At 37.5% G+C, this 15,570-nt stretch overlaps 1 protein-coding gene across 3 annotated transcripts in view; it reads left to right on the top strand.

Moving 5' to 3' along the window:
• The window catches only part of LOC137034015 (nucleus accumbens-associated protein 2), a 49,741-nt gene that overhangs the window by 23,027 nt on the left and 11,144 nt on the right, over window positions 1–15,570 (top strand). Inside the window, exons 1-2 of one of the 3 annotated variants that reach the window (XM_067406581.1) lie at window positions 11,525–11,628; window positions 13,651–14,482. In XM_067406581.1, the coding sequence (XP_067262682.1) occupies window positions 13,696–14,482 (787 nt within the window). In that variant the 5' untranslated portion in view covers window positions 11,525–11,628; window positions 13,651–13,695. Of the gene's footprint in view, window positions 1–11,524; window positions 11,629–13,650; window positions 14,483–15,570 lie in introns of those variants that run through there. The other 2 variants (XM_067406582.1, XM_067406580.1) reach the window with 2 other exon arrangements.

Below are 15,570 nucleotides of genomic sequence, written 5' to 3'. Positions count from 1 at the left end.
TATGCTGATCAAAGGAATTTGTTATTTTGTAAACTTATCCCCACAAGATGGAAAAACATGATGTTCATGTTGGAAATACATCATGCTAACCCAGTCCTCCATCCTTATAGAGAATACTTTAGTTTCCCATAGTCTTCCATTGGAGAACATGTGTGTACATTCCTTTGTGGTTAAAATAACTCCTCTTCATGTTTCTGACATGTAATACTCACACGTTTTCATGCACAGGCAGACTTGTGCACTTAAAACTTCACAAAATACAACTGATTGTCGTACAAGTTGAAAAATAAGTTGAAGATAAGTTTGAGTATTTGTTTTCTAAGATTCTGTAAACTGAGGTGAAGGTAATGCCATTAAATCTATTGCACATTGGAGGTTAATCTATCCATTCAGATATTACATATCACACTTCAGTCCATGTGATGTTGAGGGACAGCCAATAGTGACTCCGATACATTGTGAATACCTTTTAAGAATCTCTGTCATGACCAGAGCCTCGCAGGAATATATGGCACACATATGGCCTGCTGTAATGTGCGTTTAGTTGTGCGTCAGTGTTTGTTTGTTGATCTTCGCTGCCAGCTTGAGTGCATTAGTGTGGCACTGACTCACCCGCAGCCGGGAGATTCCTGCTTCTCAGAGGATAATGCTGGAAAAACCAGTTTCACTTTGGACTTCGTTTTTTTTTCTGATAAAAATTATGAAATGCAATGCAGTTAAAATGCAATTGAAAAAATCTGCACAACTCGGCAAAAAATGTTGTGGCCATATATCAGTATATGGGTATAAAATGTTGTTATTGTTAGTATTATTACAAAATAAATGAACAAAAATAACTTAACATAATAACATAATTTTATTACTACTACTACTACTACTACTAATTAAATGTGTAAAAATGACTAAAAAACATTATTGCAATTTAAAATGTAATTTTAAAAAATCTGAACAAGGGCTCCACAATTTGGCAAAAAAATGTGTTTATATATCAAAATATGGGTATAAAATATAATTATTATTATTATTACAAAATAAAATTAATGTACAAAAATAAATTTATAAAAACATGAATGCACTTAAATTCTGCACAAGGGCTGCAAAAAAATGTTATATATATATATACACATGATTGCAATTTAAAATACAATTTTAAAAAAATCTACTGAATGGTTGCACAATTTGGTAAAAAAAAAAGCAATTATATATCAATATGTGTATATAATAATAATAATAGTAATAATAATTATTATTATTATTATTATTATTATTATTACTAAATAAAAATAAATGACTAAAAACAAAATAAGATAAGAAATATTACTATTGTAATATTTCACTGTAAAATAAACAAGTATTTAATAAAAATTAAATAAATAAAAATATTATTTTACATTACAACTATAAAATTACAACACTAATATTTACGTCTGTCTTAATTTCTTCATTTTCAAAGTTAATCCACTGAACTTCTTTACTGAGGAAATGCTTCACTCTGAAACATGCAGCTTATTTATTTATTGATTAAATTACCGCCTTTGCGGTTTTTATAATCACTCTAATCTCCATATCACCATTTCAGCGTGCAGCTCTAGATTCATATGTGTGTCTCCTCTGACCTCTGACCTCAAACTGTTTGTCGATCATCAGTGGATCATAACTGAGAGCTTCAGTAAGCAACAGCATCTCGCAGTGTTTCATGAGGAAACAAAATCCCAGTCAAAATAAGGAGGCAGTTTAATACCTTCATCCATGAAAACAGTCACATGTGAGGGATCGTATGTCAAACCCCACTGGCATTAGAGGACGTGCCGTCATGACAGTTCTGTGCACCGCATCACCCCGTCTCACCCCAGCGCCGTCTCGCTATATTAAGAAACGCCACACGACTGCAGTACTGAGGTCATGGGTTTGATTCACTGATGAGAGCAGATGTAACTGTAATTCCTCATTTAAATAATTCATATGCAGAATAAAGGGGCGGGGCCTGGTTGAGTTAGTTAGTAGTGTGTTAAAACTCACGGTTATGGTAAGAGGCGGGACATTTCCCAAACACACTCGAAGAGCTTGACCAATAACAACACACTGCTCCAGCCAACCAATCAGAGCACATTGTGCTTTTCAGAAGGCGGGGCTTCATAGAGACAGGAACTAAACAGAGCGTTACTGACAGACTGGGAAGAGAGGAGCTGCAACAATGAAGAATATGAGGAAAATAATCAACATTCAAGCAGGAAAACCTGCTCTAGTAGAAGCAAAAAACATCAGGAGTTTGAAAAAGGGCAAAATACAGCCACTTCAAAAATGTACCTTTTGTCACGCAGCAGTCGCAGTGAATACAGTCTCCTGGAGTTTCTGTGATGGTGTTTTTGCTGTAGTTTTATGTTCTGCAGATGCACAGCTTGTGTTGTGAATCTCAGTGTTTGGTGTCCTTGTGCTTTTATGTTTTGAGTTCATGTGTCTGTCTGAATTGTTGAAACTTCACCTGTGGCTCGGCTTTCTCTGCTCAGATGGAGAGATTTTCTCCTAAAACACAGTTTTAAAACACAAACCCCAGCAGAACTAAAACACTACTGTAAAACCACACCTTCAGATCAGTGAGACGCAAAACCTGCACATATGCATACACATATATATATATGTAGTATAACTGAAATACTAAGTTTTATATATATAAATTGAATTAGTTTTAATTTTGTATTTTAAGTTTTAATTTTTAAGTAGTTCTGTCATTTTATTAGTTATTGTTTTTAATGTGTATATATACTTTTTATGTATTTTCATGTCAGTTTTAGTTATTTTGATACATCAAGTTTGATAAAAATGAAAACGAGAATAAAAATAAGTTGAAAATTTCTTCAGAAAGGAGTTTTGTGAAGCACTGCTGCGATTGTGTCTTCGGTTCTGTACGTTCCTGACGCTCAGCTCTGATTGGCTGGCCTGTTGCCGGGGAGCGCTGCGTCTCGACGTGGACTGAATGTGTTGTCTGTCTGTGCACTTAGACATGCTCGACTATAGCACGACTGCAGTATTTGAATATTTATAAAGCAGATCGTTCATGTGAAGAGAGTGAGCAGATATAATATATATGTGTGTTTCTGCTGGATTGACTCGTGCTCTGCAGGTTCTGTGGGTCACAAACGCTTTACCAGGGACAGATTGTCCCAGACTGCTCCTTTATTCTGTCAGAGCCCTTTTCCTCTAGTCTGAGGAGTTTTATGTCTGCAGCAGTGCATCATGGCCCAGTTCTGACAGACGCGTGCTGATAAATCAGTGGTTCGGCTGAGGATCGCAGCGGGTTGATGGAGTTCACGTCTGTACGTTCCTTATCAAAGATGTGCAAAGTCTATATTTAGCGGGTCTGACTCTGCATTATTCCTGCACGTACATGTGTGTGTGTGTGTGTGTGTGTGTGTGTGTGTGTGTGTGGGCACTGCATTGCAGTGTGAGCCGTGTGAACACGCCACATGCACGCTCACGGGTGACAGCAGAGGATCATGGGTCACATGGATGTGTGGCAGCTTTTAGATATTATATTATGCCTGTGATATTATACATAACTTCTGATGGCCATCAGAATCACAGGAGTTCTACTGTCATTCAGTTCCAACTTCAACATACTCGTTACTCAATTATGGCAAAAATCATAACGATCAGTGGGCGAGACGATCAAAATCTTATAGGAGTCTTTTTTTTTTTTTACAATAGTGATCTATATCAAGTATATTTTGCTTTTAAATAAGGGTGATATGATATCAAAATTTACACAATTATTGAAGAAAAGCTGACTGTCAGTAATACAATAAAAACAAAGAAGAAATTACAAACAATAAAACAAATACAACAGAAAAAAGCTCAAATTGAAATTGTCTAACAGTACAGGACTGAGCTAATAGCTATAGAAACTGAATAAAGTAATCAAATGCAAAGATGTAATTGGACAATAATCAATATTTTTTTTTTATCTCTATTATCATGTTTTCATAATTTGAAGCCAAAATCAAAATTGAATACAAGTTATGGTTAATCTCTTTTTTTTTGCCCTGTCTTTATTTATTTATTTACTGCTTTATTCAGTAAAAAAACACAATTAAATAAAAAATAATATAATACAAAATAATAATAATAATAATGAATATAGCTGCGAGCAGCGATGGCGGGCCCAAGCCCGGTGGCTTCAGGGCAACTGTGCACGGCGGGCAATAGGCATTTAAAACGGTAAAACATCAAAGGACTATGTCAAATTCACTCCACATTTACTGCACTACAAGGTGCCGATATAGAGCCCCTCCTCCCTGCCCATTTTCAAAGGTTTGCATGTGCCAAGTTTTAACATTATTCTGATGAATTTTGAAGCAAATCAGGTATAAATAAGAGGGTGATCTCAATGTATGCTGAAAGTGACACATTTTCTGCTTCCAGTTGGTGGCGCTATGACTTTGAATCACAATAATCACATCCATGTGATCAGCCTTGTACAACGAAGACTAAGCCGGAGTTTCATCAAAATCAATTAATGTATGCAGAAGTTATAACACTTTGTTTCCCTTTTCTTGCCATAAATTCGTTGCCTCGCCACGGCCAAACCGTTTGAGATATCCAAAATCCGTTTGCAATTAAACAACTTCAATGTGTTCGCAACAAGTTAAAAAAAGCTTGGTGTAAATTGGATAAACCCTGTAGGAGTAGTAGTATAAAATTCATAGCCTGTTTTTTCAAAAAATTAACATTCAAACAAAAATAGTCGACTTCCTGTTGGTTGGAGCTAATGAATGTAAATTAGAAAATTGTCCGGCTTGATGAGAATAATATGTGTACCGAGTTTGGTGACTGTAGGAAAAACTAACCCCCCCACTTTTGACAAAAGGTGGCGCTACTGAGCCCCTTCACCACGCCCATTTCTATGGCTTTGTCCATGTCTACTGGTTGACAATATTGATGTGTGTGTCGAGTTTCATGCAATTTGAAGCATGTTAAGAGCCTCAAAAACACTCAAGAATATTATTACAGTTTGACCTGTTGCCATGGCAACAATATTTCAAATATCAAAAATCCTGTCATAGGTCTACATCTGCTGTGTATTGACATTACACTGATGAAGTTTGAAGCAAATCAGGTAAAAATAAGAGGGTGATCTCAAAGCATTTCAAAAAGTGATACACTTCCTGCTGCCAGTTGGTGGCGCTATAACTTTGACTCACAATAGTCACATCCATGTGATCAGACTACTACAACCAACACACTCCTGAAGTTTCATAAAGATCAATATATGTATGCAGACGTTATAACACATTTCCTGTTTCCTTTTTCTCGCCATAAATTCATTGCCTCGCCACGGCCAAACCGTTCGAGATATAAAAAATCCACTGGCAATTTTTAATCATCAATGTCTTGACTTCATGCTGACCGAGTTTGGTGGCGATCGGATTAATCGTCTAGGAGGAGTATATCAAATTCCAGAGCATGCGTTTTTCAAACAACCCTTAATAGCTGACTTCCTGTTGGCGTGGCGTTTAACTTAGAGCGCGAAAGTTGTTCGGCCCGATGAGGTCTATATGTGTACCGAGTTTCATACTAATACGTGCAAGCGTGTTTAATATATGGACCAAATTTTCAGACTTTTTTCAAGGGGGCGCTGTCGAGGCCCCCTGCCACGCCCGGATACCAGCCTCTGGGGCGTCCTAATGGCCGCGGATTCCAATGTGTGTGCCAATTTTCAAGAGTTTTTGAGCATGTTAAGGCCCCCAAAAAGCCCCGGAAGACGGGAAAAAAAAAATAAAAATAAAAAAAAATCCTTAGAAGAACAAGAGGGCCCTGCGCGCTTAATTCGCTTGGGCCCTAATAATAGCAAGAAAATCAGTAAAATATATATATATATATATATATATATATATATATATATATATATATATATATATATATATATATATAGCAAGAATAGCAAGATTAAATACAGTAATATATATATATATATATATATATAAGGATGAATAACTATATACACATATATACACAAATCAAATCCATATATCTAATTACAAAATAAATACAAAGATCCTTAAAAAGCAAGTTACGGCTAATCGCACAGCTCTAGTCGAGTCTCATAATAAAAAATAAAACAGTTGTGACTTTTTATCTCACAAAATACTTGCAATTGCGAGTTTATACCTCACAGTTCTGAGAAAAAAAGTCTGAATTGCGAGGAAAAAATATCCCAATATCTTCATGCCTTAGTCGCATCTACAATCTAATAAAGAATGTGTTGGATCAACAACAAAAACTTAACGCAACAGTTTGCATCAATTTGAGTTCAATTCAAACTTTGAGTGAATTTACGTTCAACCAACAAGCTACGTTAAGTTAGAGGAACTTAATAATTTGTAGCATAAAGACATTTTTAAGTTGATTACTCAAAAAAATGAAGTTGCTCCAACTACTAGAGTTGTAGCCCAGGAACTAATTAATATCAGTTCAAATCAACAGCTATCAGCACACACTAACATAACTTATTTAACATGTATATTTAATGAAGAAGAAAGATATTACTTGTCACTGGCATTAGCGCAGTCATTGCTTATAGAGTCAATGAAGTGTTTACCTTCTCTTCAGCACAAAATTCAACATTACAGAAACTATTTTAAATGTCAAACATAACAGCATTAAACACTAACAGGTCTTTCCCTTCCCTAAAAACAAATAAATTAACACTTAATTTCATTTGTTCTCCTTATCCAGTCTTATGCAATACATGCTGGGACCTAGAAATCCACTGCCTTCATTTCCGAAGTTATCAAAACAATTTCATTAAGTTACTTAATTTAAAAAAAAAGCCAATTAACACGGAAATTTGAGTTTAAATTACAGACAAATATAAGTTGATGTAATGATCAACATTATTTTGTCAACAGAACTCAACAAATATTTTAAACAATTTGAATGTTTAACTTGCATCCGTGCATTTATTTAAGTTGTGGCAACAGATCCCCTGAATTACCTTTTTAGAGTGATTAAAGCTGTGCAATAATATATATTATATAGCAAATCTCAACTGCTTATATCAATTTACATGAGTGTATTATTCTTTGTGCTATTCTTCTGCTCTATTGTGCCGTATATCTGAGTGAAACGCTTCTCAAACAAGAACAAATGTAGGGCGGGGCTTGATTTAGTCCGTGGGGAATTGATTGGATGGTTGTGGTTTGCTATTGGTGGATCTCATGTGAGTGACAGGTTGCCCCGCCCTCGTCATCAGAGAAGAGAAGAGGGGAACTTATTCTGATTCAAGATTCAAGAAAAATAGTAGTAGTGATAGTGACCCAGTCAGCAACTAGTAGAAAAATCCCAGCAGTCAGTGTTCTTTAGGATGAACACATCGGCTAAATGTTGTTTCGGGATTCTTTTCCATTTGCTTTAATAGTGTATCTCGCATCTGTGGAAACAATGCAAATGTCTGAAGTAAGAGTGACTTCTGTTTTCTGTGTCGTGCTCCAGTGAGAAGCTGGTGTAGTTTTTGGTGTCTTAATTTGCATTCTCTGGCATGAAATGTTGTCTTTGACTGCATGTGATCACGCAGTATCAGTCCAGCACAGGACAGACGTTTACGGAGACATCTCACCACAGCATGCTCAAATTTCACTGCAGCATCAAAAGGAGAAACAGAAGAAACTCTTCTGCATTGAGAAAATGAAGGCCATAATAGTAATATCTTTTTTATGTATAAAGTAATCATAATGAAAACAATGGACTAGTTGTACGGGGCTGCCATTTGGGATTTTCAATCAGTGTGTACGCATATACACTTCCAGTTTCACTTTGTTGTTTATAGATCCTGTTATATCACTTAAAACAACTAAGATATATAGTACAATAACATGAGCCAATGTCATTTAAATGCATGCATGCATGCATGGGTTAGAATAGATGCATAAGCATATACAATGGCAACAATGCCTTTAAATATACAACTACGATTAGAGTTGTCTGCATAAAATGCCTTGTGAACATTGACACGTTTGCCCTGTTATAAATTTATTTCCATATTTCTCAATTCTGAGCATAAATTTTCACTTACCTCCTCACTTGCTCCATCAATATGATCACATAGCTACTCTTTCCATAAATTATTTTTTAGATAAAAACAAGGGCTGTGAAAAGATTGCGACAATTTACATTTTTAACTGTAGCAGAAACAGTTTAGGTATCTTAAGTTTTTTTTTTTTTTTTTACCCGTAGTAAAATACGTTTTCTGTTGCTTAGACGAGACCTATGCAACAGATGCTCTTTACTCGTCTCACTTGAACTAAATAAATGCAGTCATTAATAGAAACGCACAATGCATTTGAATTACATTGGCTACTAATAATACAGTTAGCGATAATAATGTTACTAAAGCATACACTGAGTCCATATCATATTCCCATGTTTATTTATCCCTGTTGAGGATTGATGCCTCAGTTGACAATAGCAAACATTAAATCTTCACGATGGTCCAGTGTTGTTCCACGCAGAAAGAGAAGGCAGTTTTTGAGCTATTTAGTTCCCCAGCTATCAGAACAAAATATATATTACATACTTGAGTGTTTTGTATGGATGAAGAGATCCCTGTGGATCACCGCTGAGCCTGAACCACAAAATCAACAGGAGTTTAAAAGTCAAAGATCATGTATCTCCGTGTATTTCGTTGAATTTCCACACAGAGGTAACGTTACACAATAATATAACAAGGGTTTCTTTTGTCTCTGATAGGACACCATCTTCTATTAAATTAAAAAAAATTCTATTTTATCTAGCCAAGTTTCATATTTAAGTTTCTCGAAGCACCAAATGCAAGCGTCACTACGACCGGAAGGGCACGAGTGGAAGTAACCATGCAGACAGTCGCATCGCCGCAGCTCACCAGCGCCATCTTGTGCACCTAGTCCATAACTTCATACGGAAGCTTGTTTCTGCCACAGAAAACATAAATATACATACACATATATACATATAGAAATGTTGGAACGTTTTTTAAATTTGAATAAAATGAAAACTAAAAGACTTTCAAATCACATGAGCCAATATTTTATTCACAATGGAACATAGATAACATAACATATTTAAAGGGAGAACTTTTGCAGATGCCAACTAAACCACTGTCGGTAAACACAATCCGCCGTGCCATCTGCAGATGCCAACTAAACCACTGTCTGTAAACACAGTCCACTGTGCCATCTGCAGATGCCAACTAAACCACTGTCTGTAAACACAAGCCGCTGTGCCATCTGCAGATGCCAACCAAAGCTCTGTCGGTAAACACAATCCGCCGTGCCATCTGCAGATGCCAACTAAACCACTGTCGGTAAACACAGTCCGCCGTGCCATCTGCAGATGCAAACTAAACCACTGTCGGTAAACACAATCCGCCCTGCCATCTGCAGATGCCAACTAAACCACTGTCGGTAAACACAATCCGCTGTGCCATCTGCAGATGCCAACTAAACCACTGTCTGTAAACACAATCCGCCGTGCCATCTGCAGATGCCAACTAAACCACTGTCTGTAAACACAATCCGCCGTGCCATCTGCAGATGCCAACTAAACCACTGTCTGTAAACACAATCCGCCCTGCCATCTGCAGATGCCAACTAAACCACTGTCTGTAAACACAATCCACCCTGCCATCTGCAGATGCCAACTAAACCACTGTCGGTAAACACAATCCGCCGTGCCATCTGCAGATGCAAACTAAACCACTGTCGGTAAACACAGTCCGCCGTGCCATCTGCAGATGCCAACTAAACCACTGTCGGTAAACACAATCCGCTGTGCCATCTGCAGATGCCAACTAAACCACTGTCTGTAAACACAATCCGCCGTGCCATCTGCAGATGCCAACTAAACCACTGTCTGTAAACACAATCCGCCGTGCCATCTGCAGATGCCAACTAAACCACTGTCTGTAAACACAATCCGCCGTGCCATCTGCAGATGCCAACTAAACCACTGTCTGTAAACACAATCCGCCCTGCCATCTGCAGATGCCAACTAAACCACTGTCGGTAAACACAATCCGCCGTGCCATCTGCAGATGCAAACTAAACCACTGTCGGTAAACACAGTCCGCCGTGCCATCTGCAGATGCCAACTAAACCACTGTCGGTAAACACAATCCGCTGTGCCATCTGCAGATGCCAACTAAACCACTGTCTGTAAACACAATCCGCCGTGCCATCTGCAGATGCCAACTAAACCACTGTCTGTAAACACAATCCGCCGTGCCATCTGCAGATGCCAACTAAACCACTGTCTGTAAACACAATCCACCCTGCCATCTGCAGATGCCAACTAAACCACTGTCGGTAAACACAATCCGCCGTGCCATCTGCAGATGCAAACTAAACCACTGTCGGTAAACACAGTCCGCCGTGCCATCTGCAGATGCAAACTAAACCACTGTCGGTAAACACAATCCGCCCTGCCATCTGCAGATGCCAACTAAACCACTGTCGGTAAACACAATCCGCCGTGCCATCTGCAGATGCCAACTAATCCACTGTCGGTAAACACAATCCGCCGTGCCATCTGCAGATGCCAACTAAACCACTGTCGGTAAACACAATCCGCCGTGCCATCTGCAGATGCCAACTAAACCACGGTCGGTAAACACAATCCGCCGTGCCATCTGCAGATGCCAACCAAAGCTCTATCATGCAAATAGGAAGCCATATGTGAACATGGTCTAAAAGTGCCGTTTTGTGTCCTGTGGGCCAAGGCTCATTTAAAATAGACTGTTTCAAAGTGTATATATATAAACACAGACACACAAGTTTTAGTAATTTTGTGTTTTAATGAGTCAAGTCAAGTCACCTTTATTTATATAGCGCTTTTTACAATGTAGATTGTGTCAAAGCAGCTTTACGTTGATAACTGGTACATTATTTTGACTGCACAGCAGCTCTTAAAGAATAGTGTCAATGCAGGCAGATCATATCAAATGTCAAGTCAAATGTCAGGTGTCCCCAACTAAGCAAGCCAAAGGCGACAGCGGCAAGGAACCCAAACTCAATAGAGTCTATATTTTGTATTAATTAAAATGTTTAAAATTACCATTTTTATTTATTTATTTTAGTACAAAATGTTAAACTAAATGAAAATGAGAGATGTTGCTTTGGCAGCGAGCTGACAGGACAGTGTTTCTTTAGTAAGATGCAGATGTGAGTTATTCCATAAATTAGTTGTTTCATATTCATATTGTGATGCTCTTATAATAACAGCCAAGTTCATAAAGCATCCAACAAATGACATGAAAATCATCTGTGTGGTCTTTTCAGGACAGCATGATTTGCCTACAATGAAATCTGCAATCTGTGTGTGTGTTTGATGGTGTCGTGCTGCAATTGCTTTTCTTTGCTGCTTCTGTCCTGAAATGACTTTGCTCTGTCTCTCACCCCTCCCTCACCCGTCTCTCTCTCTCTCTCTCTCTCTCTGTCTGTAACTGTAGCTGGTCTCTGTGAGACGTATAGATGCAGCATTGATTTCTTTCAGCATGCAAACACTGGCACAGCTGCAGTCGCACTTGTTGAGTTCAGACCGGGAGACAGACGCAGGCGAAAGCTTTGTCACTTACACGGAAAACTCCGAAACTCCGATCAGGTCAGCCGACTGTGAGCGAGTGATGGACAGAGAGAGACAGACTACGCTTCAGTTGTTGTTCCTGGAAATGTGCTGCGCTGTTTCCCAAGAGCGGAACTTCAGTGTTTGTCATTGTTGATACTGTGGAGTGTGTGTTATGGTGTGATTACTGAGTATGTGTGTGTGTGTCTGATCAACGCTCAAGAGCTCAAATGTGTTTATCAGCTGATGTCGAGGCCATTCAGAGCTTCTTTACTGGTGTCCATTTCTCGTGGTCGACCAGTATGTTGCCCATACTGATATATCGGATGGTATTTGACTTTTTTAAATTACTGGCATCGGCCGTTAAGTTTTTCTATTTGTCGATAAGAGTCATGAGCAGGACTTTTATTTTGACATCGCTGAGATCGGCAGTGCGTTTCTCCGTTTTCATTAGTTTACTCTCTCTGTTTAACCATTCTGTTTGATAATAGAAAGGCAAGTGCTATAAATCAAAAAGTTCCTGTCTGAAGTATAAATCTGTTTATTTTACAGATTTATTTATCAAGTTCAAATTATTTTTTAATTGATTTATTTTCAAAAGATTTATTTCGAAATGATTTTATTAACAAGGTTCCTGTGAGTGTTATTTTATATGCTACGATAGTTTTTACTAAAATATAGAATTTTTTATTTTTTTTTATATTTCCCTTTTTTAAAGTAAATAAGTCTGTATTGTTTTTATCTTTATTTCAGTTTGAGTTATTTTAGTACATTAATTTACAATTTAATGAAAATGAGAAATGTTGCCTTGGCAACTAGATAAAGTTTAAAAAATATATATTTTTTAATATTTTATTTTAGTTTATGTTAATGTTTATTTCATATTTTAGATTAGTTTTAATTTTATATTTACAGTCCACTTCAGAATTATTGGCACCCTTGTTAATATGATCAAAGGGGCTTTGAAAATAAATCTACATTGTTTATCCTTCAGAATCTTGGGAAAAGGATGTTGTGATAATTGGGTGCCAACATGAACTAGAGGAAAACATTCCCCACTTTCAATTGTTTTACTTGAATGATATGTTAAAACTTTTTGAATGAAAGTTCAAAAGGATTATCAATGCAGATTTATTTTCACAGCCACCTTTGCTCATATTTACCAAGGGTTTTAGTTTTTATTAGTTTTAGTTTTTATTTTTTTATTTTTAAATTAGCATATTTATTAATTTTCATTTCATTTTTAGTATATATATTTCATTTTTAGTGTATATATATATATATATATATATATATATATATATATATATATATATATATATATATATATATATATATATATATATATATATATATATATATATATATATATATATATATATATATACTAAAATATATACTAAAAATGAAATTAAAATTAATAAATGGGCATATTTAAAAATAAAAATAAATTATTTTACTTAAGTTATTGTTTATTTTATATTTTGAATAAGTTTTTATGTTTCCCAGTTTCATTATGATTTTACTTTAAGGCTTAGCAATTTTGTTGCTTTTGTCATTTTTATTAGTTTTATTTTTTTATAATGTCTATTATTTTATATTCATTTCAGTATTCGTTAAGTAGCTTAAATATGTGAATATATTGTAATTTATTTCAGTTAATGTTTATTTAATGTATTTTTCAATTAGTTTTAATTTTTATGTTTCCCATTTTCATTGTAATTTTACTTGAGGTACTAAAATTACTCAAACTAAAACTGAAATAAGAATAAAAAACTATAGTCATGTAAAAAACAAAACAAAACAAAAAATTATAAAAATGACAAAAAGAATAGAATTACTAAAACATTAAGTTGAATCTAAATTAAATATCTTGGGAACTAGATAATTTTTAAAAATAATAATAATTTTCAGTATTTCAGTTGAATATTTCAATGTTTCTTTGATTGTCAAGTAACAGAAATGGTTTTAGTTTGAACTTTAACCCTGGTCAGGATACGTTCAGATGTCATTCTCCGTCTAACAGTGTGTCCGTTTCTCTCTCTGCGTGTCTCTGTGCAGATGACCCTCTCGCCGGCTCTGTCGACGGTGTGAACGCGGGCCGTCATGTCCCAGATGCTCCACATGGAGATCCCCAACTTCGGCAGCATGGTGCTGGGCTCTCTGAATGAGCAGCGCCTGCAGGGCCAGTACTGCGACGTCTCCATCGTGGTGAAGGGCCAGGCGTTCAAGGCCCACCGCGCCGTGCTGGCGGCCAGCAGCCTGTACTTCCGCGACCTGTTCAGCGGCAGCAGCAAAGCGCAGTTCGAGCTGCCGTCCTCCGTCACGCCGGCCTGCTTCCAGCAGATCCTGGGCTTCTGCTACACGGGGAAGCTGACCATGGCGGCCAGCGAGCAGCTGGTGGTGATGTACACGGCCGGATACCTGCAGATCCAGCACATCGTGGAGCGCGGTATGGACCTGATGTTCAAGGCCAACTCTCCACACTGCGACTCGGCCACAGCCGCCATGGACGAGCCCAACTCGGGCCCGCAGAGTCCCAGCAACAACCCGCTGGTGCCGTCGGTGTGGTCGCCCTCGCTGCCATCCCGCAGGATCAAGCTGGAGGAGCCGCCGGTGAAACGGGCCGACGGGACGCGTCCGGGTCGAGGCGCTTCGCTCTTCTGTGCTGGAGCAGCGGGCACATTCGTACCCGGAGCGTCAGCGTATCTCGGAGAGCGCTCTAGTCCGGGAGCATCCAGCCTCCCAACCACTGACAGCCCCACGTCATACCAGAACGAAGACGAGGAGTTCGAGGAAGAGCCCTTCGACGCAGAGGAGACCTACAGCCAGCTGTGCGGCCGCTCCGCCAACCCTTACGGAAGTAAACCCAGTTTCTTTCCCACTCTTTCTGGTGATTTGAATGACAAATTATATTATCCAATGTCATTTTTGTCAAGGTGAAAAACAGATGCTATGAAAAGAGATAACGAGAGTCAAAAAGCACAGTAAAATGTGTATATATATGAGCAATATCACACTCGTAGCTGTGCGATATGGCTGTATATCAGCATGGCTGTGAATCGGCTGTAGGTATTAATCACGCTGTGCTAATATACAGCCATATCGCACGGCTACGAGTGTGATATTGCGTTTATACAACAGTTCGATGGCACGAGTGTGTAAATAAGTAAGAAACAATTATGGAGTATCTTTAAAACCCTCTTTTGTGCCTGAGCGAGCATTACCTGTGTCTGATATAACATTCATTCGTCAGGTCGATCTCCATAATATTATATCCATTATAAAAAATCATTTGAATGTCAGCTGAGGAAAGCGATCTTTTTACAGTTGAGGAAATTTCCAATAACAACATCCTCCCTTTCAATTTAAAGTCTCTTGTGACTGACTCAATTCACTCGTAAAGTTTTCTCAATACCAAATACAACATATTTATATAAAATAAATTTATTGAACAACGATATTTAAATGAACAACAATAGCAATTATAAATGACAATAGGAAATAAACACAATTGTACAATTCATTCAAAGGTACAAAAGCAGTGCTCTACAGAATGTGAGTTAAATATAGCTTTAATATTAAATTATTACATTTAACAAAGCTCAATTTGATTAGCTCAGGAACAAGTAATAGATTAATAAGACCAAAGATTGCCAGTTTTATGTAGCTAAAATGAATTATATCTCATGTTTAACCACTGTAAGACACAGCAGCAAATCCTTGAAGCACTGTCCGAGATGAAGCTGTTCTCGGCGGGTACTCGAGCACTGAATGACTGCTGACGGCCTGGAGCTCACATCTCTGAAAACATCTAAACAAATTGTAAAATAGGTGCTATGATTAAATATGAATCACATATTTCAGGTCTAAACAACTACATTCTCGCCTAAAAACTCTTTAAACTACAGTTCGTGGTACAAGTGTAGTCTTTGTAAAAATATGGTGGATTTGCTCAGACACCAGTCAAATGTTTTTGTT

Source organism: Chanodichthys erythropterus, chromosome 13, assembly GCF_024489055.1.
Source record: "Chanodichthys erythropterus isolate Z2021 chromosome 13, ASM2448905v1, whole genome shotgun sequence".
NCBI classification, from domain to species: Eukaryota; Metazoa; Chordata; class Actinopteri; order Cypriniformes; family Xenocyprididae; genus Chanodichthys; species Chanodichthys erythropterus.
Note: the sequence above shows the minus strand (reverse complement) of the source record. Positions and strands in the feature narration are given on the sequence as shown.